The following is a 25,333-nucleotide window of genomic DNA, read 5'->3' on the forward strand; positions in this document are numbered from 1 at the left end:
CCTCCATTTCTAGGTTCTCCTTCATAGGTTTCTATGGGGGATGCGATGCCGTCAGATTTACCAGTGTTTGTATCCCGCAGCTTACGCCATCTGAAGTTGGTGCTGTGCTGCTGTAGCCTATGGGCTGCACTTCGTAAAACTTACTGGAAGAGGGTAAATGGCCGCAGCGTATGCGCAGGAGTCCGGCACAGGAGTGAAGAGAGGGTCTCTTCAGTCTGAGCGCATCACAGAGACGCCTGTCCATGCGGGTGCTATTTCATACATTCCTGAGCTATCATTGCATCCTGCAATGCGATCATTGGCGCAAATATCACACCCAGATTGCATTGCAAATGCGATTAATGATAAATGGCCCCCTAAAGCTTCCCCTAATCCCCCTCTCATTTATCTTTGACCTCACCTCCCTCCACACTGCTATCTATACATTTTCTTCTGCCTCCCTTCCCTACTGATCATCTCTCCCCACTCCGTCTCTAGGATTCCCCATGCTGCTCCCTATCACTGGAACTCACTCACTCTCGCTGTCAGGCTTTGAGAGCCTTTTCCTTTTTGATGGTGGGGAATCAATTTTCTTTTTTTTTTATCACAAGCCTATCAGATCTCACCTGTCCCAGCTCACTGACTCACCCGTGTCTGCCACTCCCCCTCCCCCCTTATGGATTGTAAACTCTGGCAAGCATGGCCGCCTTCCCTCATGTACTTCTCCTTTCCTCACTTCTTACAGTGGCCAAAAACTTTTATTCGCTATACCCATTAACTAGGATACAGGTTTTAGGCGCCACGGACCTTTCTTGTTATTGTGACAGCATGTGTGTATTTGCTTGGTAATAATATAGCCTGTTTGTATCGTAATATTTCACATTATGTTACCGTTATTGTTGTACTGTGTCTGTATGTGTAGACTGTAAGGCACGGGGACCCTGTGTGGTGCCCTAAAAATTATTATCTGTATCATAGATGATCTTCAATGTGTCTTAAAACTGTAATTAACTATGTACTTCTTGTACAGAATTACAACAGCTTCACCTACATATACCTGCTTTGTAAAATATGTAATTTACAGACGTCTGGTCAAATCCATATTTACACTGTATTAATCTGTAGTTATTTTGAAATGCATTATTACCATTCAGACTTGTATACAGTAAATCAATGCAAGGAGGAGTCCCAAGGAAGGAGACACTAGGGGGGGTACTAGGCTGAGGCAAGGTGGAGTCCCAAGGAAGGCCACTAGGGGGGTACTAGGCTGAGGCAAGGTGGAGTCCCAAGGAAGGTGACACTAGGGGGGTACTAGGCTGAGGCAAGGTGGACTATACCCCTAAAAGGAGCAAAGCCCCCTTAACATTCTGCAGACAAGCATCATGGATGTGAACGAATTGCTATGATTTATTAAGAAAATGTAAGTTCATACATAATACTAAGAACAAGTCATATTTAGGTCAGAGATCAGGAGGAAGGTGTCCGGGACGATGTTCATAGTGATAACAGTTTGTAGTTACATTTATGCACGGCCTCCTTTTTGCTGCATGCGGTTTCTGGCTGGTTCGGTGAACACAAGGGGCTCTTGCACTATAGTGGCTGGGTAATGTTTGCCAAGAAGCTCCACCTCCAGTTTCTGTCCTGTGGCACTGAGCTCTATAGGTACATAGGCAAAAGCCAGGCTCTGGTTGGTGCAGTAACTGTAGGTCCCAGATGTGGTGTTTCCCACAACCTGAGGAAGAAAGAAGAGCATTGTTTACAGTAATTACTGTGTATTCGTTGTTTAGTTCATCTGATCTTAAACATGCATTCTTGGCCTGAGAGCCGAGCTCCAGCACCACTGTCTAAAGCTGGGTACACACTGTGCCGACTGGTGGATCCGCCAACACAGCAGCCAATCAGGTAAGCTATACAGACTTACCGATCAGACGCTCGATGTGTGTTCCCTGACATCATAACAGGAGGGGCATTTGAATTTGCCCACCCAGTTGAGCTGTCAGTCACCGGCGGTCCCTGCAGCAAGTGTGTGGGCAGTCGGCTGACCGCCTGTACACACCGCAGATACAATATGTCTGTGAACGACATTGTTCAGACATATTGGGGGCACAAGCCCGTCGATATGCTCGCAAAATATTGCCCATTGATTGAATGGCCGATACATGGCCCAGTGTGTACCCAGCTTAAGTCATGTGGCAAAGATCAGGTCTGGAATCACAGGGATCTATTAGTGAAGTTGGAAGAGGACAGCGCATACGGGACAATACTATCTGCTTCTGTCAAACCTATGTATTTAACAATATGCATCACAATAATTTCAACACACCAGTAATGACTCTACATATGTGTATGTGATGCCTTTTTCTAAGCTTATGCTAGACACAGAGTCATCTTTCTGTGAACGTTACATTTAGGATTACTCCAGAAATAATTCAGAAGTTGCTCATTAAATGCTGTTATGTATTTATGAAAGTTATTCCCACATCCAGAGATACAAAGTCCCCAAAATTTCCACATTAGGGGCCTGATTCTGAGTCAGACATATCTGCGCCCGTTTTTTTGTACGGCCATAGCAACCTGCTTACTAACTTATGCTAATGCGAGAATACACCTTTATATACTAAGGAGAATATTTACTGAAGTGAGAGATAGCAACCAATCAGATTCTACTTAACATTTCACTAGCACCTTCTAGAAGATAATAGCTAGAATCTGGAAAAGGGACGGCATGCTGGCACCTGTAGTTACACTGTAAAATACAATAGATTTCAACTATTTTACACATTATTACCCCCGTACACACAGCCCAGGGCTGCGGAGAAGAGCCCCGAGCTTCAGACCAAGCCTGGGGTTTCGGGAGAGGGGGGACCCCTTTTTTGGGGGGTCCCCACCTCCCCTGAGATCCCCGGCTTGGCCTGACCGGCTTGGGGTGTGAATGCTTTGGCCATGGAGACCTGGTAATAGGGTCTCCTAGCTGTGGCATTACGATCGGTTTGGGTCGCTGCTGGTTTTAAATATAGGGGGACCTCTACGCAATTTTTTCCCCCTATATTTAAAACCAGTACTGGCCCTGCAGCCAGGTGCTGGTTCCTAAATTACAGGGGAACGCAACTCGTTTTGTTCCCCAGTCCAGGGCTGGTTACGCTTTTGCTTTTTAAAAGATTTAACCCTTCTTTAACAGGTATAACACACAAGCAGCCTGCACATATCGCAGTGATATGTGCAGGCTGCTAGCTCGGAGAGAGTTTTGCAGAGAGAAAACACTGCAATCTCGGGTGAGTAATCTCATCTAAACTCTCAATTTGGGGGAGAAATCTCGATCTGCTTCATCATCGGAAAACTCACTTTCAGCTAAACTCACTTCTTAGTAAATTTGCAAGTTTAAAAAATGGGAAAATCTCCAGAGTTTCAGTGATGCAAATTGAGCTTTTAAAAAAACAAACTCGTTCAGACTCTAATCTTAGCAAATTTACTCCCAGAAGTTTCTTCATTCACGATTGCTGAAGGTCGGCCAAACAGCCCCTCTCGGCGAGATGGTCCTGTGTGACTCGGCATGTGCCAAGTGTCTTCTTTGCCCAAAAATGTGTCTTCGTCGCAATCCAATGTGACAAACCGTTTCATGAGATTGCCAGATTAAATAGATACGTAACACTTGTACTCTATCTCTGTGTGCATCTGAGTATGAATCTGTATACGAAGTTCTACGGACGCAGCGGCCACAGCTTTTTACCACGGCTTGGTATACAGACTCAGTCGCACACAGATATAAAAGTGTCACATATCAAATGCACCAGTGCAGTCTGGCGAAGGGGTTTGTCAAATCAGATTTCGACTAAGACATTTTCTGACAAAGATGATGCTCAGTGCAAGCCCAGTCGCACAGGACCTGGCGTCTCACTAGTGCGTCTCGCGCAGCATGGCGTATTGAGGTGAGATGTATGAGGACATCCTCACTTGTATATCAGAAGTCAGAAAGACACGTTTAATTCCACCTACTTACTGGTATTGGAACACCTTTAGCAGAGCTAACTAGATGTGTCACACTGGTCTTCAGCTGTCGCAGTGTTAAACTAGGTACACACTAGACGATATATTGCGAGTCGGCAGGTGTGTACCCCCTGATATGTCTGGAAGATGTTGTTCACAGACCTATCGCATCTGCTCTGCAGCACAGCAGGTGGCCGATATATCTGCAGATATATTGGCGAATTTGACTGTGTGTATGGGCGGTCACATGTAAATGCCCACCCATTTGTGATGTCAGGGAACACACAGCGAGCAGCCAATCAGTAAGTCTGTTGTGTCGGCGGATCCGTCGGCACAGTCTGTACGCAGCTTAACACTTTCTGCTACAAAATCATCCATCTACAGTAATCTATGGGTACAGTACACGGGGTGTAATCCTTTATCTTCCATGGTATACTGTGCCCAGAAAGATTAAACACTTTAGTTAAGGTAAAGTCTAAAACAAAATGTACAGAGGACTAAATAATAAAGTTCAATAAATCTCAAACAAATAATGGAGATTTAAGGGCCTATTCAATATAATAATAAGTATCTAACTTGCTGTGAGTTGTGGCTGTGTATACTTAACTGCTGGAGCAAAATAAGCATCGCTCCGGTGCGCGGACATCTGCTCTGAAAACGTAGCTGTGCCTGCGACCTCTAACACTGCTACACTAATAATCGGACTGACTGCACGTGCGTGACCTGAGCAGGGAGCCAGTATGGAGGCGACTGAGGGATCCAATAGCCACCAGGCGCTACTTATCATAGGAAGGAGCAGGCAAAGCCATCTGAAGATGCCGTTAGTTCCCACGGGCAAACACCGAAATGTTCAGGTTTTTTTTGAGTTAGCTGCATATTAGGCAGCCGCCTTGGGCTGTATTCACATGTGTAACTAGCCCATAAAGGATCATGAATACTAGTTCCTAATGAATGATAAGCTGAATATTTATGTAGCCCACATACTGTCTGCACTGTGTGCAGAGCACATGATAACTTTACAAATTAGAATGTTTGTTTATCATGTGTATTACCTGCTATCTGCTTATTATTAGAGATGAGCGGTTCAGATTCTGTGAAATCCAAACCGCTCCGAACATAGGGGATCCGAGTCCACCCAAAGCCTGTTCGAGGTTCCCCGCCTGTCTCGGATCCCCGTTCGGGGCCGAACGGCGGCCGCCTGATGTCGGATTCTCGCTAGAGAATCCGACATCAGGGCTCCTTGAGTGTAGGGCAGACCGCTGTGATAGCGGTCTGCCCTACACAGAACAAACACACAGCTGCCAGCGGCAGCTGTGTGTTTGTTACAGCAGCCAGTGAGAGTCACACAGATGCTCATTGGCTGCTGCACGGAGGGAGCCGGCTGGAGCTCACTCATGAGCTCAGTCTTCCGGCTCCTTCCTCGTCGCGTGGCAGCAGAGCGGAGCGGACGGCGGCTGGAGCAGGGGATACAGGTAAGTTTTTTTTTTTATGTGTGTATGGGGGCCTGCTACTGGGGGGCCTACTACTGGGGGAGCATACTACTGGGGGCCTGCTCATGGGGGCCAGCTAATGGGGGGCATACTACTGGGGGCACTGCATAGGGGGCCTGCTTATGGGGGCATACTACTGGGGGGGGGCATACTACTGGGGGCCAGCTAATGGGGGCATACTACTGGGGGCACTGCATAGGGGGCCCTACTACTAAGGGGACTGCATTGGGGGCACCACTACTGGGGGCATTGTGTAAGGGACACCACTGCTGGGGGCATTGTGTAAAGGACACCACTGCTGGGGGCATTGTGTAAGGGACACTATATTGCTGTGGGCATTGTATAAGGGGCATTACTACTGTGGACATTGTGTAAAAGGGTCACCACTGTGGGCATTGTGTAAAAGGGTCACTACTGTGGGCATTGTGTAAAAGGGTCACCACTGTGGGCATTGTGTAAAAGGGGTACTACTGTGTGTCGTAACATAAATAAGAGACACTACTTTATGGTGTAATGTGAATCAGGGACACTATGGCCCTCATTCAGACCCACTCGCAAGCGGGCGCACGTACGTTAGGCGTACGTACAAAAATATTTAAATTCAATGGCTCGCTCGTATTTTCGTTCGCATCTAAAATTCCTCCCTAAACTCTGACGACCCCTCCTCTAACTAACGAGCGTACGAAATAGCGAGCGTACATCCCCGAAATGGCTTGAAAGGAACGCACGCACACGTATAAACAGGAAGTGGCCTTGTCAGATGTCGATTACCTGCTCCTTTATTCTGCCTACCTCCATCAATCGTATCATGCCAATCAATGTATCAATTAGCTTAATTGTTTTTTTTTTTTCAACACAATGCAAGAAACTTTACTCTTGTCCGTGTTTGTGTTTACCCGCAGAATACGTACGGATGAAACATTCGCTTTTATTGTTCAAAAAACATGTGAACCACAATTAAACAATTGTACTATTGCTGTGGATCCCCGCATATTTCCCTGGGTTCATTTCTTTATTTAAATTTGCTTACGCATGTCACTGCATCAAGCCTATCCTAACTCTCCAGAGATTTCTGGCCCTGTCGAACACATGACTCATACACTAACCAATAAAATTGCTCCTGTTAATTTCCAAAATACATTAGCCAATCAGAAAATTTTTACACACTTTATCAAAAATGATTTTTAAGAAAAACACCATTGCCATCATGAGAGCCTCCGCATTCACCAGGCGTGAGCTGCTGGTGCTTACGGAGGTGATGGATAGGCGGATCACCAGCCAGCCTCAACCCATGACCAACCGGCAGAAGCGCTCCGCGTATGCGGAGGTACGGTCCCGCCTGCGGTCCTTCGGCTCACGCCGAAACATCGGGCAGCTGGAGCGCAGGTGGTCCGACCTGCAACGGCGAACGCCCCGCTTGCTGGCATGCTTTCGCATGCAGATCCTGGCAAGTAAGTGTTATGTATTGTGGTTTTCATGTTTGTGTTTGTGGGGCAAACTGCGTGTGCATGTTTTCCTGTCTGTTCTATTTATTATTTGTACTCATATCTGCGTGTGCATGTTTTCCTGTCTGTTCTATTTATTATTTGTACTCATATCTGCGTGTGCATGTTTTCCTGTCTGTTCTATTTATTATTTGTACTCATATCTGCGTCTGCATGTTTTCCTGTCTGTTCTATTTATTATTTGTACTCATATCTGCGTCTGCATGTTTTCCTGTCTGTTCTATTTATTATTTGTACTCATATCTGCGTCTGCATGTTTCCCCTCTTTTTCTGTATTTTTAATTCTACTGCTTTTTTTTTTGGTTTTATTTTTTATTATTTTTTTTTTGTTTGTTTGTTTGTTTGCCCGGATTTGTCCATAAACTAAACGCAATTTATTTGACATATTTTAGGGGGACAGCCAAGACTCCGCCGTCAACGTCGGCGTTCCCGCCCACTCTCCCCAACCCCCAGCCAACACTCCACCCCAAATCTTTCCCCTATTCCCCACTCCTCCCCATCCTTCCCAGAACCTCTCCCGGAAATGTCGGGCCTCCTTCCCCTCCGTCCCACTTCCCCCTCTCCTCCACCCACCCCTCTTCCAATTACCCCCTCCCCGGAGTCCAGCATAACTCCGCCCCATTCTTTGGGGAATGACGGATCCTCTGAGGAGGATCATGGAGGTTTGGCCGGAGCTCCCGATTTGTTTCCCGGTATGTTTTTTTTTTTTTTTAAAGCACAAACTGTTTGTATGTAATCATGTGTCGTGCCTTTCTTCGTGTTTTTGTGGCTTGACTTTTGTTGATTGTGAAGGTTTGCCTTTACCTCTTCCTGGTGATTTAAACATACACATATCATACCTGTGGGAATTTGTACCTAGGCCTTGTATTTTTGCCAGCCCACCCTTTTTATTTCAGTTTTTGGGTTTAGGAGTGATTTGTTTTTTTTTTTAGGTTTTTCTGTGGAGTCCCTATTGTTGTATTAACCCACACACTTTTCTCACCCACAGAGGAACAGAGGCGTCGGCAAGAGGTGGCGGATGTTGTGGGGCAGATGCGCCACCATGTAATCGGCCTTCTGGTGGCCCTCGACCGGCTGTCTGGCCTCCTTCGGCATTAGATTTTTTTTTTTTTTTCTATTTTCCAATTAAATTTATTAAGACAAATATACGTTGTGGCTCATTTTTAAAAACCAAAACCAAGATAGTTTAGCCTGACATAAGTTCCTGCAAGGATTTCCCTTTTTTAAAAGTTAGATTGTGTTTTGTCTTTGTATGTCAAACAGACACCAGAAACACATAACAGTAACAATGTCATTTCCCTTTTTGGGTGTAGTGTCAATTTCAGATTTCTACATTTTCCAGGTTCCTACTTGGTGCGCAAGCTGCTTAGGCCAATCTTACAAATCCCAAGGTTGGGCCAGGCTTCCTTTTGGTGTGGATTGGGAAGCTGACAACATATTTCAGTTTTGCTCAACTGGCGTCAGTACTGGTTTACCCCTTAGTCAAATGTAACTTGTGTTAACCTGGTTACACTTGCTGTTAACGTCCCAAAAAAGGAAGACCATTTCACTCTTCAAACATTTATTGACAACATAACAGAGAAAACAAAGTGGTCACTCCCAAAAAAAATACACAGTGATAAATTCAAATACAACACATACCAAGAAATAATTAAATAAAAACACAAAATCAAGAACTGGTTGACGAAGGACCATGCCAACATGATTCCACAAACATGGCGTTGCGATATGGGTTCAAGAATATATGCCCAAAAGGACCAGATCCAGGTTTGGTAAGGGTAGCAGGAAGTAGTGAGCGTTGGAGTGCCAAAGATTATGTGAACAAACAGAAGATGGTGAGAAAATTAAAAATAAATTAGATGTTCGCCAAAAAACACAAACACATTAGGTATAAACACTGGAGTTTTGTTCAAACTTACCTAAAAAATCTGGCCACCACATCATCGCGTATGGCCCCCCCACATACTGACCTTCGACCAACCTCGGGGGGGCCATCCTCAGGTAAGGCATCCTCTGGCTGCATTGGGACACCACTCCTTATGGCAATGTTGTGAAATATCCCACACAGGACCACAATTTTCGACACCATATCCGGCACATACATGAGCTCGCCACCAGAGCGGTGGAGGCATCTGAATCGGCCTTTTAAAAGGCCGATACAGCGCTCCACCACTTGCCTGGTGGCTGTAAGTGCGGAATTATACGCACTTTGTGGCCCTGGTGTGGGAGCCAAATAAGGAGTGAGCAGCCAGGACATGCAAGGGTATCCACTGTCTCCTGTGAACAAAAATAGACCACATCAGGAACACTGTGTATCAAGCTTAACATTGTTATGTACTAAAGGTCTCCACTTACCCAGAAGCCACGCATCACCAGCTTGTAGGTTGGTTAATTTCTGCCATATCCCTGATTGCCGGATGACGAAGGAGTCATGAGCACTTCCGGGTAATTTAGCATTCAGGGACAGGATCTGGAGGGAGGCATCACATACCACCATTACATTCAGGGAGTGATAGTGTTTCCTGTTTCTAAATATTGCCTCCAGCCGTGCTGGAGGCTGAAGTGGTATGTGAGTACCATCCACAACCCCTATGATGTGTGGGAAGCCAGCTATTTGGTAAAAATTGGCCTTGGCCACACTAAGGGCACCCATATCCAAAGGCATTTTAATAAAATGATGGAGGTGCTTGAAAAGTGCCTCCATCACTGCCCTCAGGATCCTGGAAAAGGAGGATTGGGAGATGCCCGCCACTATTCCCACCGTTGTTTGAAATGATCCTGAGGCACAGAAATGTAACACCGCCATAAATTGCGTCAGTGGTGGTATTGCTGTTGGACTGTCAATTTGCCGCTCAAGATCACTTTCTATTAATGAGAGAGTGTCTATGATGATTTTGGGAGGTAGACGGTAGCGTCTTAAAACCTCATCATCGGGCATTCCAAAAAGGGTGACACGTGTTCGAAATATCTGGGGCCTTGCATGCCTACGATGCCTACGCCTGGGACGAGTTTGAGGTTGGTCGTCTTCCGGGAGCAGGGCCAGAACAATTCGCCCCAGATCTACCTGAAATTCAAAGTTTACAATGTAAGGCTTTTGACCCACCCCAAAAGTAAGAAAAAACAACTTAGCTTTCTGATACCATCCATAGCTGCTTACATGCCGGGGTATTGTCATGATACGTATAAACTGTAAAAAAGCCAACAATGAGACTTCAAAAATTTAGAGGGTGTTTTTTATGTTTAAAAATTGTTGCAAGCCAACAGAGAAAATAGCGGAAAAACACATTTGGCCATCGATGAAAACTACATTGCACACCGTACGTCAAATAGGGTTCAAATGGACCCAAAAAATGGAAAAGGGAAAAGCAAAACTGGATTATATGATGAATAAGCCGTCAAAAATGCGGTAAATAATTCGCAAATGCAAGTCACTACACCAACAGTCAAAAATGCGGTAAATAATTCGCAAATGCAAGTCACTACACCAACAGTCAAAAATGCGGTAATTAATTCGCAAATGCAAGTCACTACACCAACAGTCAAAAATGCGGTAATTAAATCGCAAATGCAAGTCACTACACCAACAGTCAAAAATGCGGTAATTAATTCGCAAATGCAAGTCACTACACCAACAGTCAAAAATGCGGTAATTAATTCGCAAATGCAAGTCACTACACCAACAGTCAAAAATGCGGTAATTAATTCGCAAATGCAAGACAAAAAATGGACTTACCCAACTCGAATATATAAGATTTCCACAAAAAACTTCTTTGGGTCCGAAAACCAAAAAAAACTAAAAAAGATGAAATGAGTGTTAAACAAATTAACGAACCACAAAACAGAAGAATACACCAATTGGCCACAAATTTGAATGCACAAAACTTACCAAATCAGGAAAGGATGTTGAAAAAATAAAAAAAATGCGAACGGAAAAACCAAAGAAATGTAGCAAAAACAAACAAAAAAACAACTCTGCAAAATCCTCCAAACGCAACCAACCAAATCCAAACCACTTAACCGACAACACTCCAACAACCCCACCTCGAATCCACACACACCAAGCCATAAATAGTGTTTATTTTCCCGCACAAATTAAGGATGAATCATAGGGACGCACAATCAATGATGCGGCCGCAAACTAAGGACGCATGTATAAATACGTCACGAAATCACATAGAATTTCTGGATGATTTCATGCTGGAAGCAGAGACATGGCTTCAAACCAGGGAAACAATGGTCAAAATTGCGGCGGTAAGGCCTTCATGCATTTTGTGTCAATGATTCTTTTAAAACATAATATTGTGCAAGTTGTGAAGTGGCTAAATCTGCATATTTACCCAAATAGGTGAGGAGGATGACATGGAAGAGACTGCTGGCCCCAGTCAACCCGCCAAAGCTGCCAAAAAAAAAAGGCAGCCACATTTCACAAGCAAGGAGATGGAGGTTTTGATCCAGAAGTGCGTTGACATCCTGCCCCAGGCAGCCAGGAATATGAGCCAAAGCCAGAAGTGGAGAATGTGGGAGGAGGTCGCCGTTGCTGTCAATAGGGTGGGTGATTATGTCCGTCTAGCCCGGGATGTCAAACGGCGGTAAGTAAACACTTTCCCATCCTATAAACAAACCCCATTGTAAAAAAAAGGATAATGGTTCCAAATTCATTCCACAGATGGGCAGACTTCAAATATTGTCTCAAACAAAAACTTGCCGACAGGGCTAGGCATGCAAGGGGGACAGGTGGGGGTCCCACCCCTGTGTCATTGGAGTTGACAGACTTAGAAGAGATGGCACAGGGGTGTGTGCAGGCTGTGGAGGTGTTTGGCGTGTCCAACATGGATACGGACATGCCAGACTTTGCGGCTCCTCATGTTGGCCAAGGTAAGTCTTGTGATGTCACCAACTCAGAAATGCTATTGTGCCAATATGTAGATTCTAATGTGAGTCTTTTCTCCAATTTCCTAACAGAGACAGAGGCGGATGAGTCTGCTCCAGAGGGGAGCCTTGGCCGCAGAATTTCTGCTGACTCTGCAGGGGAGGAACCAGTACATCCGGCTGAGGACCCTGCAGAAGCCAGTCCAGGGCGTGCCCCCTCGCAGGCAGTGGGCCTCCTCACAGAACTCAATTTTAAATCGGATTGCCATACGGAGATTCTGCAGAGGATGGACGCCAGTCTGATACGGGTGGCTGAGGCCCTGGAGCAAAATGCTGCGGCCAACGTGACCATTGGTCAGGCCCTGGCGGAAAATACCAGGGCCAACATCCGCATCGCCGATGCCCTGGAGCAGCTCGTTCGCCAGCACATGGTGGAGCCGACCTCCCTTCCTGCCGGAACATCCGGATCCTCCACCTCTGGCACAACATCAGGCAATCCTCCAAATGTGCCTAGCCCTGTGCCTAGTCCAGAGGCCACAACATCTGCCTCTGGACAGGCCAGCCCGATGGCATCCCGGACCCGGTCTGGCGCCCACCCTCACCCAGCCAAACGGGCGAGAAAACGGTGACAGCAATGGCGACTTTTCCCACACTCCTTCTGTGCTTGGCTCATATTCCTTTCTGGTCAAAACTTCCCTCTCCTTTCTTGTGAAATGTTTTTAAATTTTGTATTTACGCTTATGTTAGTAGTTATGTTATATTTTTTTTTGGATCAAATATCTTGGCCACAAAAAAAGGCAATACAATATTAGGCCAATTTGTTTGTGTGTAAACAATAAATTAAAAACAAAACACTGACATTGTATTGTGACATTATTGGACAAATGGGTTACATTTAATCCTGGCCTTAAACGCAAAAACTGACCCTCTTTAAAAAAAAAAAAGGCCTCTTTAAGGAACGTTTAAAAAAACACATAGCGATGCAAATTCCACAGTAAACCAAAAAAAAGGGGAGCTAATTAAAAGATGATGACATTATTGTTACAATAGGCCATAACCACCAAATTGTGGCCAAAATAAAACCCCAAAAATGTACGCTAATTGATTGTGTAATCATGACATTAGCAGCTCTGATTTCCACCTGCGTACGCTTTTGTGCTATCCCAATAAACTGCTTTCCAAACACATACCAAGCCGGATTTCAATCCAACACTAATTACTTTACTGACCAGCCGCGATTAATCGGTGCACCATCGTGGAGTCCCGGGACGGAGGAGAAGGCCATCGCCAATGTGGTCGAGTAATCCTGACCCTAAGCTGTGCGAGCATTTTGAAGGGAAAGCGGATGTTCCAGTGACGTATGAGACGGTCCGAACACATTTGACGTTCGCATCTGCTAATGTATGTACGCCCCAAAAACGCCTCGCCACGCCTGCGTTTTTTCATCTCCACCCCCGTCAACACCCAAAAACGCCCTGTTCTGTCAATCACATTTGACATGTCACTTCCTGTACGCTATTTTAGGAACGAGAGAAAAAAAGCTCGCAATCTGCCGTACGCACATGCGCAGTGTAACACCGACGCATGCGCGGTTAGTCAACATCGGAACGCAACGAGCGTACTGTTGTTAACGTGCGGCTCTGAATGAGGGCCTATGTGCGGTGTAATGTGAATCAGGCCCTATGTGCGGTGTAATGTGAATAAGATTGTGCACTGTGACTCCTAGGGCCATAGCCCACTTTGTAAACAAGTACTGTGATTCTGCTGGCCGTACCCCACTGGGTGGGTGCACTACTTTTCATTTCTGCCACTGCTGTGTGGCAATGTGTCATAGATGTGCTTTATACTGTGGTGTCTGTGTCGTTGTGCCGCTGCTTTGTCGCTTAATAACCAGTCAGCTCACTGCAATGGCCAATAATGTTGAAAACAATATTATAAGCTGTGATATGGTCTAAATTGACTGGAAATTAATGTTATTGAGGTTAATAATACTCTAGGAAGAAAAAAAAGACCAATTTATGTGATTTTAGCTTTTTTTGTAAATTTTTGTAAAAAAATCCAAATCCAAAGCCAGTCACCGCAGTTTGGCAAATCCAAATCCGGACGACGAATTAGAACCAAATCCAAATCCGGCAAAAATGTTCCGGCGCACATCCCTACATATTATATGTTCCCCTGTCATACCCCTGAGTTTTGATATAAAAATGATTAGAATATTAGAAAGATGATATTTATAACTTATAAACATCTTCTTTGTTTATTGTAATAAATTTATAGTTAACACTCACCAGCTTTGAGTACACAGCTTTGATGTGTAATGTGACCAGGAAGTGCACTGCAGTGTTTAGAGTTCGGAGCTCAGTTAGCATAAGCAAGAGAAGACTCAGCGATGTAGGTAAGAAAATCAATGGACCCTGAAGCTTAGTGTAGTGAGGGGAGAGTTACAGTGAGTAGGAGGTGAGACAGTCTCCCAGCACTCAGACTCATCTTCATGTGTGCCTCCCCAGCCACTGAGCTCACCACACATCACTGCTGTAAAGCCTATCCTATTCACAGCACAGGTTTCCATGAGGTATTAGGAGACTTAGAAACCACTTTCTATGATTAAATTCTTCTCACCTTCCCATTGTGCCAGACGCTTTCATTTCCCTCAGGATCCACAGTATCCGTTTCCAAGGTGAGATACACCAGCTTCCGCTGCAGTCCCCTTTCCTTTATTTCATTCAAAGCCTTCTTGCCAATAAAGTCAGCTGGCTGAAATCACATGAAATGGATGATGGTAAATGACTGTTATGGCAGAGCGGTGCACATGCGTGGTTAGACATTTACATACATGTAGAGTTTTACCTTGAAAAAAAAAAAGACTAAAAAAAAAAAAAAAGTGTTCACACTACATCAACAACATGTCACATACTTTACAGATGCAGCGTTAAAGTAAACTGTGGGCGATAGCATTTATAGCTCATTGTGAACCCCAACCACCACACACACAATATTCTGGCATAAGCACCTTTACAATTGTCCTATTTGCTATGTGATTTAAATATTTTTCCATGAAAAGCTAATCCAACATTATAGAAAGTTTTTTTTTTTTTTTTTTTCTTTAAGTTATGCACATTTTTGCAAGCCATTACAATAATTGTATAAAACAATATAGTGTAATATTTTGGGAGGGAGGATTATTTTATGTTACATAAATTCAACAAATTCATACATCAATTGTATAAATTATATAATAATAACTACATGATATACACATTAACCTTTTGAAAATCCCAAGTGCATAATAATAAAAAGTGGCAATGGAGATTCATGAATCCAACATGACCATCTAGTAAAATATTATACACTACATTATATTATTAAAGTGCACAAATTCAGCAGCAGAATTGTCGTTTGAAAATGGCATTAAGGGGTCATTCCTAGTGGAGCAGCTGGAAACAAAGCATATTTCTCCAGCTAGTCAGGGCCATAACAAGGGCAGTGCGGCTGGTGCCATCACCCCGACGCAATGCCCTGGGGAGGAGCCGATGTCCAGGTCGTTAAAGGTGCCCCAGCAGTTTGAAGTCCCGCCAGGTGCAATGGATGATATCCTGGCAGATTCCTGTCCAGCTGTTGGGGCTCATCTTCTCAGCTTCATTGCTGCTTTCCTTTACAAGGAATCATGATGCCTTATCCCTGCGAAGAGAAGCCTATGAGCAAACAGGGGCCGCCCGAATGCCAGGGAAGAGAAGATAAAATAGAAGAAAAGAAGCTAGATGGAAAATAAGTAGGCGAGGGGGGCATTGTGACATATTGTGTATTAGAGTCACTGGCATAATGTGAGCTGGGGCACTATGTCATATTGTGTAATAGGGGGCCCCATAGCATATTGTGAATTTGACCCCTTGGTATAATGCAGGGTTTCCTAATCTTGGTCCTCAAGGTACCCTAACAGTCCAGGTTTTAAGGATATCAAGCTTGTGTCACTTTGACTGAGGTGCTAATTAAGTCACCTGTGCTTAAGCATGGGTATCCTTAAAACCTGGACTGTTATGGTGCCTTGAGGACAGAGTATGGGAACTACTGGCATTGTGAATTAGGGGCCTCTTGGCATATTGTAAACAGGGTGCACTGTGTGGCATAACATGAACTGGGGCACTACAATCTTCCATAATGTGCACTACAATGTGGAATAGGGTGTACTGGAGCACTACAATGTGGAATAATGTGTGGGGCCCTACAATGTGGAATAACGTTTACTGGAGCACTACGATGTAGAATAATGTATACTGGGGCCCTACAATGTGGAATAACGTGTAATAGTGCACTACAATGTGGAATAACGTGTACTGGGGCACTACAATGTGGAATAACGTGTACTGGGGCACTACAATGTGGAATAACATGTACTGGGGCACTACAATGTGGAATAACATGTACCGGGGCACTACAATGTGGAATAACATGTACCGGGGTACTACAATGTGGAATAACGTGTACCGGGGTACTACAATGTGGAATAACGTGTACTGGGGCACTACAATGTGGAATAACGTGTACTGGGGCACTAAAATGTGGAATAACGTGTACTGGCGCACTACACTGTGGAATAACGTGTACTGGGGTACTACAATGTGGAATAATGTGAATTCAGGCACTACAATGTTGTATAATGTTGTATAATGAGACCAGGGGCATTACAATGTACTATAAGGTGAAAAAATATAGGTCTTATTAGGACTCTTTGAAACAACTAATCATGTATTTACATTTTTGCTCAGCTAAACACACTTTTGTATAAAAACAGGAATGGTGGAGGGAAGGTGTGGTCTCTGGGAGATCACATTTAGTTTTGACACAAAGTAGATCACAACCTATTTGACTTTGCACAGACCTGTATTATGGAGATGGAAAGCTCTGCCCACATGCAGTGTGTCAGCCATCATGAACTTATCATGTGATTGTCACCCCTGGGATTCCTCGCTGAGCGGTAGCTGCCATGGTCATGTATTCAGCAAGCCTGTGTGTGCACCCTATGTAGGTATGTAAGAGGTTCTGGCTGGGAGTTGTGTCTCTCTATATGGATAAATAAATCTCAACATAAATTGCCTTTGGATTTGGCACTTGCCACTATGACTGCTCACTGGTTCTCTCGCCACATAACAGAATGTAAAGGTGTCATTTGTGTATATATTATATTATTATATATGTACTCTTGTGCTAAGTTAACTGATATATATACGGCTTTCCTGGGACATATTCTAACCATCTGTATTTTAATATGTGCTGTGAAGTATTTGATGGCTATTTATTACTATTTAATATGAATTATGGGTTGTTGCTTGGGACCTGTTTAAATGAACATGTGACAAAATATATACAAACATATCTTAGTAAATTGCATTAGGCTGCTGAAGTGCAGGGCGGCCTCAATGATCTGTTTTCTGAGAAGAACCTCTGTCTTTCCTAACAGTGCCTCAATGTTCCTGAATCTGGCCAAGTAGCAACGGAGCTTTAGACATCAGCAGCTGCAGCAATAGGTAATGACAGCTGCAAGAACAGGTACAGGAGAGGAAGGCAACGGCACAGGGTTGGGGGACAGTCTAGTGCTTATAGTGGCCAACACAGTACTTTGGCCACACCCACTCTAGCAGTGTTCTCTCTCACACAGGGCGCTAAATGTCTAGTTATAACTCTGGATAGGATATAAATTATAAACCAAATCTTGGACTAGAATCTCAATGGGACATTATATTGGGCAAATGTAATAGTCTCTGATTTGCTGGTCCCGGCGAGATAGCTGCAAGATTTAAACTTGCAAATAGCTTTGAGGCAAACCCAAGTTGGTTTTGCCTTAATACGAATTGCCGCTTTAAATCTTGCAGCTATCTCGCCAGTATCATGCTGGGACCATATGGGAAAACACACTCCTGAGCAGACTGTTAGAACATTCAAACGCACGGAAGTGACAAGCAAGAAAATCCACAAGACCTAGAAAGACGCCAAGATGTGGGATGGCTGCTTGTTACATGAGCGGAGGGCAATTAGAAATTGCAAGATTTAAACTTGCAAATAGCTTTGAGGCAAACCCAAGTTGGTTTTGCCTTAATACGAATTGCCGCTTTAAATCTTGCAGCTATCTCGCCAGTATCATGCTGGGACCATATGGGAAAACACACTCCTGAGCAGACTGTTAGAACATTCAAACGCACGGAAGTGACAAGCAAGAAAATCCACAAGACCTAGAAAGACGCCAAGATGTGGGATGGCTGCTTGTTACATGAGCGGAGGGCAATTAGAAATGTTTTGCACCCCAACATATTTTTTGTAAATTACTTTTAGTATCCGCTTTAAAGTTGAGCAAAATATGCAAAATCCTGAGCCAATGTAAGTCATATACTGGAGGGGTTATGCTGCATTTTAAGGTCCAAAATGAAATGTGGAAGTTTTTTGAGGGTAGAAAGGATCAAGTAGATTCTAAAAGTTATGTTACAGGTGCAAGAATGTGTGTTATTGTTCTTGGTAACTGTGTAATTGTGTTGAGTCCAGATATTAACCAAGACAGTAAAACTAAATAAACATTAAAAGGTTTTGAGGTTTTACTATTTATTTAGGCATTGTTGTTAGAACGGGTTGGGTACAGGATCCCAACAGTCTCAAAGCTGACAATCATAATACGGACGGCAACATCCCAACGGATTTTGGCAATTATTCAAACCACAATCCTAACCCTAACCGGGTTGGGTAAGGGAGACTGGCAGTCGGGATTCCGGCTGTTAAAATAACAAGAGATATGGTAAGAACTTACCTTTGTTATCTCTGTTTCTACGAAGTCCATAGGGTCCACAGGGTGACCTTGGGGTATAGCTGGATCCTGGATCCTCGGGCACCACGGAGTTAAAGCTTTTAGCTGCTCCCAGGATGCACTTGGGTCCAACCTCCCCTATACCCCGCCCCCGTGCCACAGGCACCTCAGTTGGTAAGCAGCCCAGGCCGGAGGAGGAGACGAAACAGAGAGAAGGAAGACTGGAACACACAAGAACCATACTCACAGAAATGGGAGACGGAAAACCGGTGACCAGTCACAGAGCCCATATGAAGCCAGGTGCGTCAGGGCGGGTGCCCTGTGGACCCTATGGACTTCGTAGAAACAGAGATAACAAAGGTAAGTTCTTACCATATCTCTTGTTTTCTACTTCAGGGTCCATAGGGGTCCACAGGGTGACCTTGGGGATGTCCCAAAGCAGTCCAACTAAGGGCGGGGACGCTCCTGTGCTGATAGGAGAACCCGGCGCCCAAAGGATGCATCCTGAGAGGCAAAGGTGTCAAACGCATAGAACCTCAAAAAGGTCTGAATGGAAGACCAGGTGGCCGCCTTACAGAGCTGAACAGCAGAGGCGCCACGGCTAGCAGCCCAAGAAGGGCCCACGGACCGAGTGGAATGAGCCTTAACAGAGGCTGGAACAGGTAAACCCTCCTGCATATAAGCCTCAATAATAACAGAACGAAGCCAACGGGCTAGAGTCTGTTTGTTGGCAGGCCAACCCCTCTTGTGAAAACCAAAGAGGATAAACAAAGAATCCGACTTCCTCACAGAACTAGTCCGGTCCACATAAACCTGGAGTGCCCGGACAACGTCTAAGGAAGTCTCCCCAGCCGAAAGATCAGGTGACTGAAAGGCTGGTACAACAATTTCCTGATTAATGTGGAACCTGGACACCACCTTAGGCAGGAAATCAGGACGAGTGCGAAGCACCGCTCTGTCCTGATGAAAAATCAGAAAAGGGGGACGACAAGAAAGCGCCCCCAAATCTGAAACCCTCCTGGCAGAAGCAATTGCCAAGAGGAAAACAGTTTTAAAAGTTAGCCACTTGAGCTCCACTGACTCCAAGGGCTCAAAAGGAGGACCCTGAAGAACCACCGCCAAATTCCACGGGGCCACAGGTGGCACAAAGGGAGGCTGGATTCTCAAAACTCCCTGGAAAAAGGTGTGTACGTCCGGCATAGCAGCGATCCTGCGCTGGAACCACACCGACAGAGCAGACACGTGTACCTTCAGTGAAGAAAGACGTAATCCTAAATCCAAACCCGACTGAAGGAAAGCCAGAATACGCGAAACCCGGAACACCTGGTGATCATAGTTTCTGGCCTCGCACCACTGAAAGTAAGTGTGCCACACTCTGTGATAGATCCTCGCGGAAGCAGGCTTGCGCGCCCTCAGCACGGTAGTAATAACGGAGCTAGAAAAGCCCCGAGACCTCAGGACGGCTGTCTCAAGAGCCACGGCGTCAAAGATAGTCGACCCAGATCCGGGTGAAGACAGAGCCCCTGAGACAACAGGTCCCGCCGTTGAGGTAGGAGGTACGGAGCGTCGATGGACAGGCTCCGCAGATCGGAGTACCACGGCCTTCTGGGCCACGCTGGGGCCACCAGGATCAGTGTGCCTCCGTCCTGTTTGAACTTGCGCAGGACCCGAGGCAGCAGAGATATCAGCAGAGGGAACAAGTAAGCCAGCTGAAACAGCCATTTCACCGACAGCGCGTCTATCAGACTTGCGCCTGCGTCCCTTGTCCTTGACCCGTACACAGGCAGCTTGTGATTGTGACGGGACGCCATCAGGTCCAGCTCTGGCAGCCCCCACTTGTCCACGAGTAGTTGGAATACCTCTGGATGAAGCGACCATTCCCCGGGATGCACATCGTAACGGCTGAGGAAGTCTGCCTCCCAATTGAGGACTCCTGGGATGAAAACTGCCGAGAGAGCTGGAAGATAGCGCTCCGCCCAAGCCAGGACGCGGGACACCTCCGACATCGCAGCTCGACTGCGAGTCCCTCCCTGGTGATTGATGTACGCCACCGTGGTGGCGTTGTCTGACTGCACCTGAACGGCCCTTCCGTGAAGAGCGGTGCCGGACGACTGCAGGGCTCTGTATACTGCCCGCAGTTCCAGGATGTTGATGGGAAGAATCGCTTCCTCCGCCGACCAATGACCCTGAAGTGACAAGGAGCCCGTCACCGCCCCCCAACCCCGGAGACTGGCATCTGTCGTGAGCAGAACCCATTCCGGGATCCAAAAGGGGCGCCCCTCCAGGAGATGAGCTGTCTGCAGCCACCAGGCTAGGGACAGACGCACCTCCGAGGACAACACCAGCATCTGAGAGCGGATCCTGTGTGGCAATCCGTTCCATTCCGAAAGAATCAGCCCCTGCAGGGGCCTGGAATGGACCCCAAAACTCTCATCGCTGAGTGCACCGACACTCTGCCACTGCTCAGACAACTGTGAATCCGCAGCTGTAAGGAGGAGACCTTCTCTGGAGTCAGAAAAATCCGTTGCTGACGAGAGTCCAGCAGGGCCCCCAAATGAACCATCCGTTGTGATGGGATGAGGGAGGATTTCTTCCAGTTGATCAACCAGCCGTGTGCCTGTAGACAAGCGACCGTCAGGTGGAGATGCTGGATCAGTACCTCCGGGGAGCTTGCCAGCAAGAGGAGGTCGTCTAGATACGGTAGCAACCGTATCCCCTGGCTCCGAAGGTGAGCCGCCATGACCGCCATCACCTTGGTAAATACCCTTGGTGCCGTGGAGAGACCAAAGGGTAGAGCCCTGAATTGGTAGTGGTTGTGGAGAATAGCAAACCGCAGAAACCGTTGGTGCGATGTTGCTATAGGCACATGGAGGTAGGCGTCCTGGATATCCAGGGAGACCATATAATCCCCCGGTTCCATCGCCAGTATGATGGAACGCAAAGTTTCCATCCTGAATTTGGGAACCCTGAGAAACCTGTTCAGGGACTTCAAATTGAGGATGGGGCGATGAGAGCCATTGGGTTTCTGCACCAGAAACAGCGTAGAGTAATACCCCATCCCACGTTGAGACTGTGGTACGGGTATAATGACCCCCGCCGTCAGCAAGGCCTCTATGGCTTCCTGAACCTGCAAGGCCTTGGTTTTGTCCTGAGAAGGACTTGTGCAAAAAAACTGGCAAGGCGGCCTGTGCCGAAAAGACAGGGCGTACCCCTGGGAGACCACTTCTCGCACCCAGGCATCCGTGGTGGTATTGTGCCAGCACTGGGCGAATTGAAGAAGTCGGCCTCCCACTCTGGGGTCCCCCAGAGGGAAGCCCGTCCCATCACGCAGAAGGCTTATCTTCTGGCTTGGAAAAAGGGCGCCTAGCACTCCAGGCTTGCTTCTTTGACTTTGAGGCGGTCTTGGGTGTGGACTGCCTCGGGAAGGACTGACCCTTTGCCTTGCCCTGAACCCGAAAGGAACGAAACGCCGAGCTCCGGACCTTAGCAGGTGTAGTAGCTGAAGGGAGGAAGGCTGACTTGGATTTTGCCAGGGTATCTACTATTTTGTCCAGGTCCGGACCAAATAGTAATTCCCCATTAAAAGGTAAGGCCTCCATGCCTTTCTTTGAATCCGCGTCTGCTCTCCAAGACCGCAACCACAAGGATCTACGAGCAGACACTGCTGCCGCCGAAACCCTAGAGGTCAACAGGCTAGCATCCAAAGATGCTTCTCCAATGTAGGAGGCGGCATCTCTCATCTGTCCTAACAACGCCCTCTGGGCGTCCGGAGATTCATCCGTAAACGTGTCCTCCAAGGCGTTGGCCCACCCCTCAATGGCCTTGGCCACCCAGGAGATGGCCATGGACGGCCGGGCTACAGCCCCTGAGAGAGAATAAATAGACTTTAGACAAGTCTCCACCTTCCTGTCCGTAGGGTCCTTCAGCGAGGATATAGACGGCAATGGCAAAGTAGCACTCCTGATGAGGCATGTTACATGGGAATCGACTGCAGGCGGAGTTTCCCATTTCTTACAATGCGCTTCCGGGAATGGATAATTGGACGCCAAGCGTTTCTGTGGCAGGAAACGCTTACTGGGCGTCTGCCAGGCCACCGCCATGTGATCAGTCAACTGATCAGACAAGGGGAACGCTGTAGAAGTAACCTTAGCTTTTTTAAAACTAGGATACCTTGACTTGGGAGCGGGTGCCTCATCCTCAATCAGAAGAATGGCCCGCACCGACTTAACCAGAGCCCGCACATTGATGGAAGACTTAGTGTCTACCTCCTGGACTGAGGCATCTGAGGCTGAGTCATCCTGCACCTCACCACCATCCGAGGACCCCTCAGAATCCGAAAGATGCGCAGCCTGTGCCATGACTGAGCGTTTAGACGCCCTGGAGGGCACGTCACTACGCAACATCGACTGAAAAGCCGAAGATGCTGCCGCCAAATCTTGGACAGTGTGGGAAAGCGCATCCACCCAGGGTGGAGGAGCTGTCACAGGAGCCTGAAACGGCACCACAGCCGGCTGTGCCACAGGGGTGGACTGAATATACATTGGCAACCCCGCATAGGGACCAACAGGCTGAGACCCCGGGGGAGTCTGCAATAATTGTGGGACACCCGGGGAATGGGGGATGGCAGGCTGGGGCAATGCCCTAGTAGAGGCGGCAGTCGGGACCGACAGACGGTCCGCGATGGACACCAGCACCTGGGAAAACATCGCCCATGGTGGCTCCTGCGACATGGGAGGTTTAGACGTACCAGGGACCGCCTGGCACCGTCCGCACAGGCCGTCCTGTGACAAATCCTCCCTATCCACTCCTGCAGAACAGCGCCTGCAGGAGAACAATGCCGGAGCCCCGGAGTGCTCAATCTCCTCCTCAGACATGACTTAGGAAGAAAACGTGCGCACTCACCAGTGTGCTGAACAACAGCCCACACAATATGGCACCGTGTAGCACACAACTGTATGTGACGGACCTCACAAATACGTGATCTATATAGGTGAGGTCAGTAGAAACACCCTTCCCCCGCACACCTGTAGGGCTTGTAGGAGAAGGAAAGGGATAGGTACAGGCTGACAGTAAGTAGAAAAAAGACACAGACAGGCAGCACTAGCAAAAGTCACATACCATGCAGGAAGATATACTCACTGCACCTTTCCACTACAATCAACCTCCCAGATTCAGTGTCTGGGAGGGCTATAGTGCTGTGTACACTGTCCTTTTGCAGGGGAGAGGTACACAGGGGGACCGGTCCGCGTGCTCCCTGAGAGTATCCACGCTGCCAGTAAGAAAATGGCCGCTGGAGACCTCAGAGGAGGAGTGGCCCGAGCAGCTGCAGCTCAGCGACGCCAGACTCCGAGATGAAAGGCGCGCTGAGCTGAGGGGAGGAGCCGCTAGACAGGGAAGGCTTCCTCCCCTGGCTAGCATATTTAACCCCCAAGGTTGCGGCATCCCTCTTGCCGCTTAATTTACCCTGGTGGTCTAGTGGTCTGACGGGGTATGCCTCCGATAGAGGGGGGCCCGCCGCTAGCGCCCCCGGTCTGTCCCCTAGACCGGGGGCATGGGACTGCATATAAAAGGCATTACCCGCGCACCGCCGCTAATCAGCGGTGCGCGGCTTACCTTAAGCTCCCCGGCGTCTTCCGGCAGCAGTCCCGGGGGAAGCCAGAGTCCGGCTAGTACAGACTCTGGCTTCCCCCGCCGCGATCCCCAGTTCAGTGCTGGCGTCGCGGCGCCAGCAGGGAGAAGGAGCGGCAGCATGGGCGTCTGTACAGACAGCCCAGCGCTGCCGCTCTGGAGAAAAAAACTCTAGTCAAAAAAATAAATAAATTTAACTAAGTTAAAAAAAGCTTTAGGGGGCTGCTCCTGCAGCCCCCCCCCCCCCCGCAGGGTGACCCGACTCCGGCCGGCCACCATCTTAAACTGAGGTGCCTGTGGCTCGGGGGCGGGGTATAGGGGAGGTTGGACCCAAGTGCATCCTGGGAGCAGCTAAAAGCTTTAACTCTGTGGTGCCCGAGGATCCAGGATCCAGCTATACCCCAAGGTCACCCTGTGGACCCCTATGGACCCTGAAGTAGAAACAGACAGCGGCATCCCGATGCTCGGAATCCCGACAGGACCTCGGGAAGCATTCTAACCCTCCCCCCTTTACCCCATAACCCTCCCTTCCTGCATCCTAACCCTCCCCCTCAGCACCCAATCTCTCTCAGTTAGTGCCTAAACCTAACCATCCCCCCATTAGTGCCTGAACCTAACCCTCCCCCCTTGATGCCTAAACCTAACCCTGCTCGCTCATCAGTGGTGCCTAACACCCCTTGTCCACAGCCAAACCCTAATCTCCCCCCTCCAGCAACCTAACCCTAACCCCTCCGTGGTGCCTAAACCTAACCCGATCCTTCCCCCCTGCGGCTAACAGCTAACCCAGCCCGCTATACTTACATTCGAGCTGCCGACATTGGCATCTCAACTGATGTTGGGAGATCGGCGCCAGTGTTCAGGCCGCGGACCCGGATTCCGGCGCCGGGAGTTCGAACACTGGCATCCCGTGCGGCATTCACCTAACTACATCCACCATAACCCACCACTCCCGCAGCCTAACCCTAACCTTCCCCTCCCTTAACCTAACCCTAATCATCCCCTCACACAGCCTAACCCTCCCCCTAGTGCCTAAGCCTAACCAAGAACCTAACACTCACTGTCCGAATCTGCCAGGATTCTAACCATCGGTA

The 25,333-nt window shown here is 47.4% G+C and overlaps 1 protein-coding gene across 1 annotated transcript in view; it reads right to left on the minus strand.

The window, feature by feature from the left end:
* Positions 1-1,362: 1,362 nt before the first annotated feature.
* DMGDH (dimethylglycine dehydrogenase) overlaps positions 1,363-25,333 on the minus strand; it is a 106,867-nt gene continuing 82,896 nt past the window's right edge. Inside the window, exons 15-16 of the mRNA XM_088443914.1 lie at positions 14,447-14,581; positions 1,363-1,711 (exon numbers count right to left, since the gene is read on the minus strand). Coding sequence (XP_088300040.1) covers positions 1,502-1,711; positions 14,447-14,581 — 345 coding nt within the window. The 3' untranslated portion in view covers positions 1,363-1,501. The remainder of the gene's footprint in view (positions 1,712-14,446; positions 14,582-25,333) is intronic.

Source organism: Taudactylus pleione, unplaced genomic scaffold (genome assembly GCF_031769625.1).
Source record: "Taudactylus pleione unplaced genomic scaffold, aTauple2 ptg000336l, whole genome shotgun sequence".
Lineage (NCBI taxonomy): Eukaryota > Metazoa > Chordata > Amphibia > Anura > Myobatrachidae > Taudactylus > Taudactylus pleione.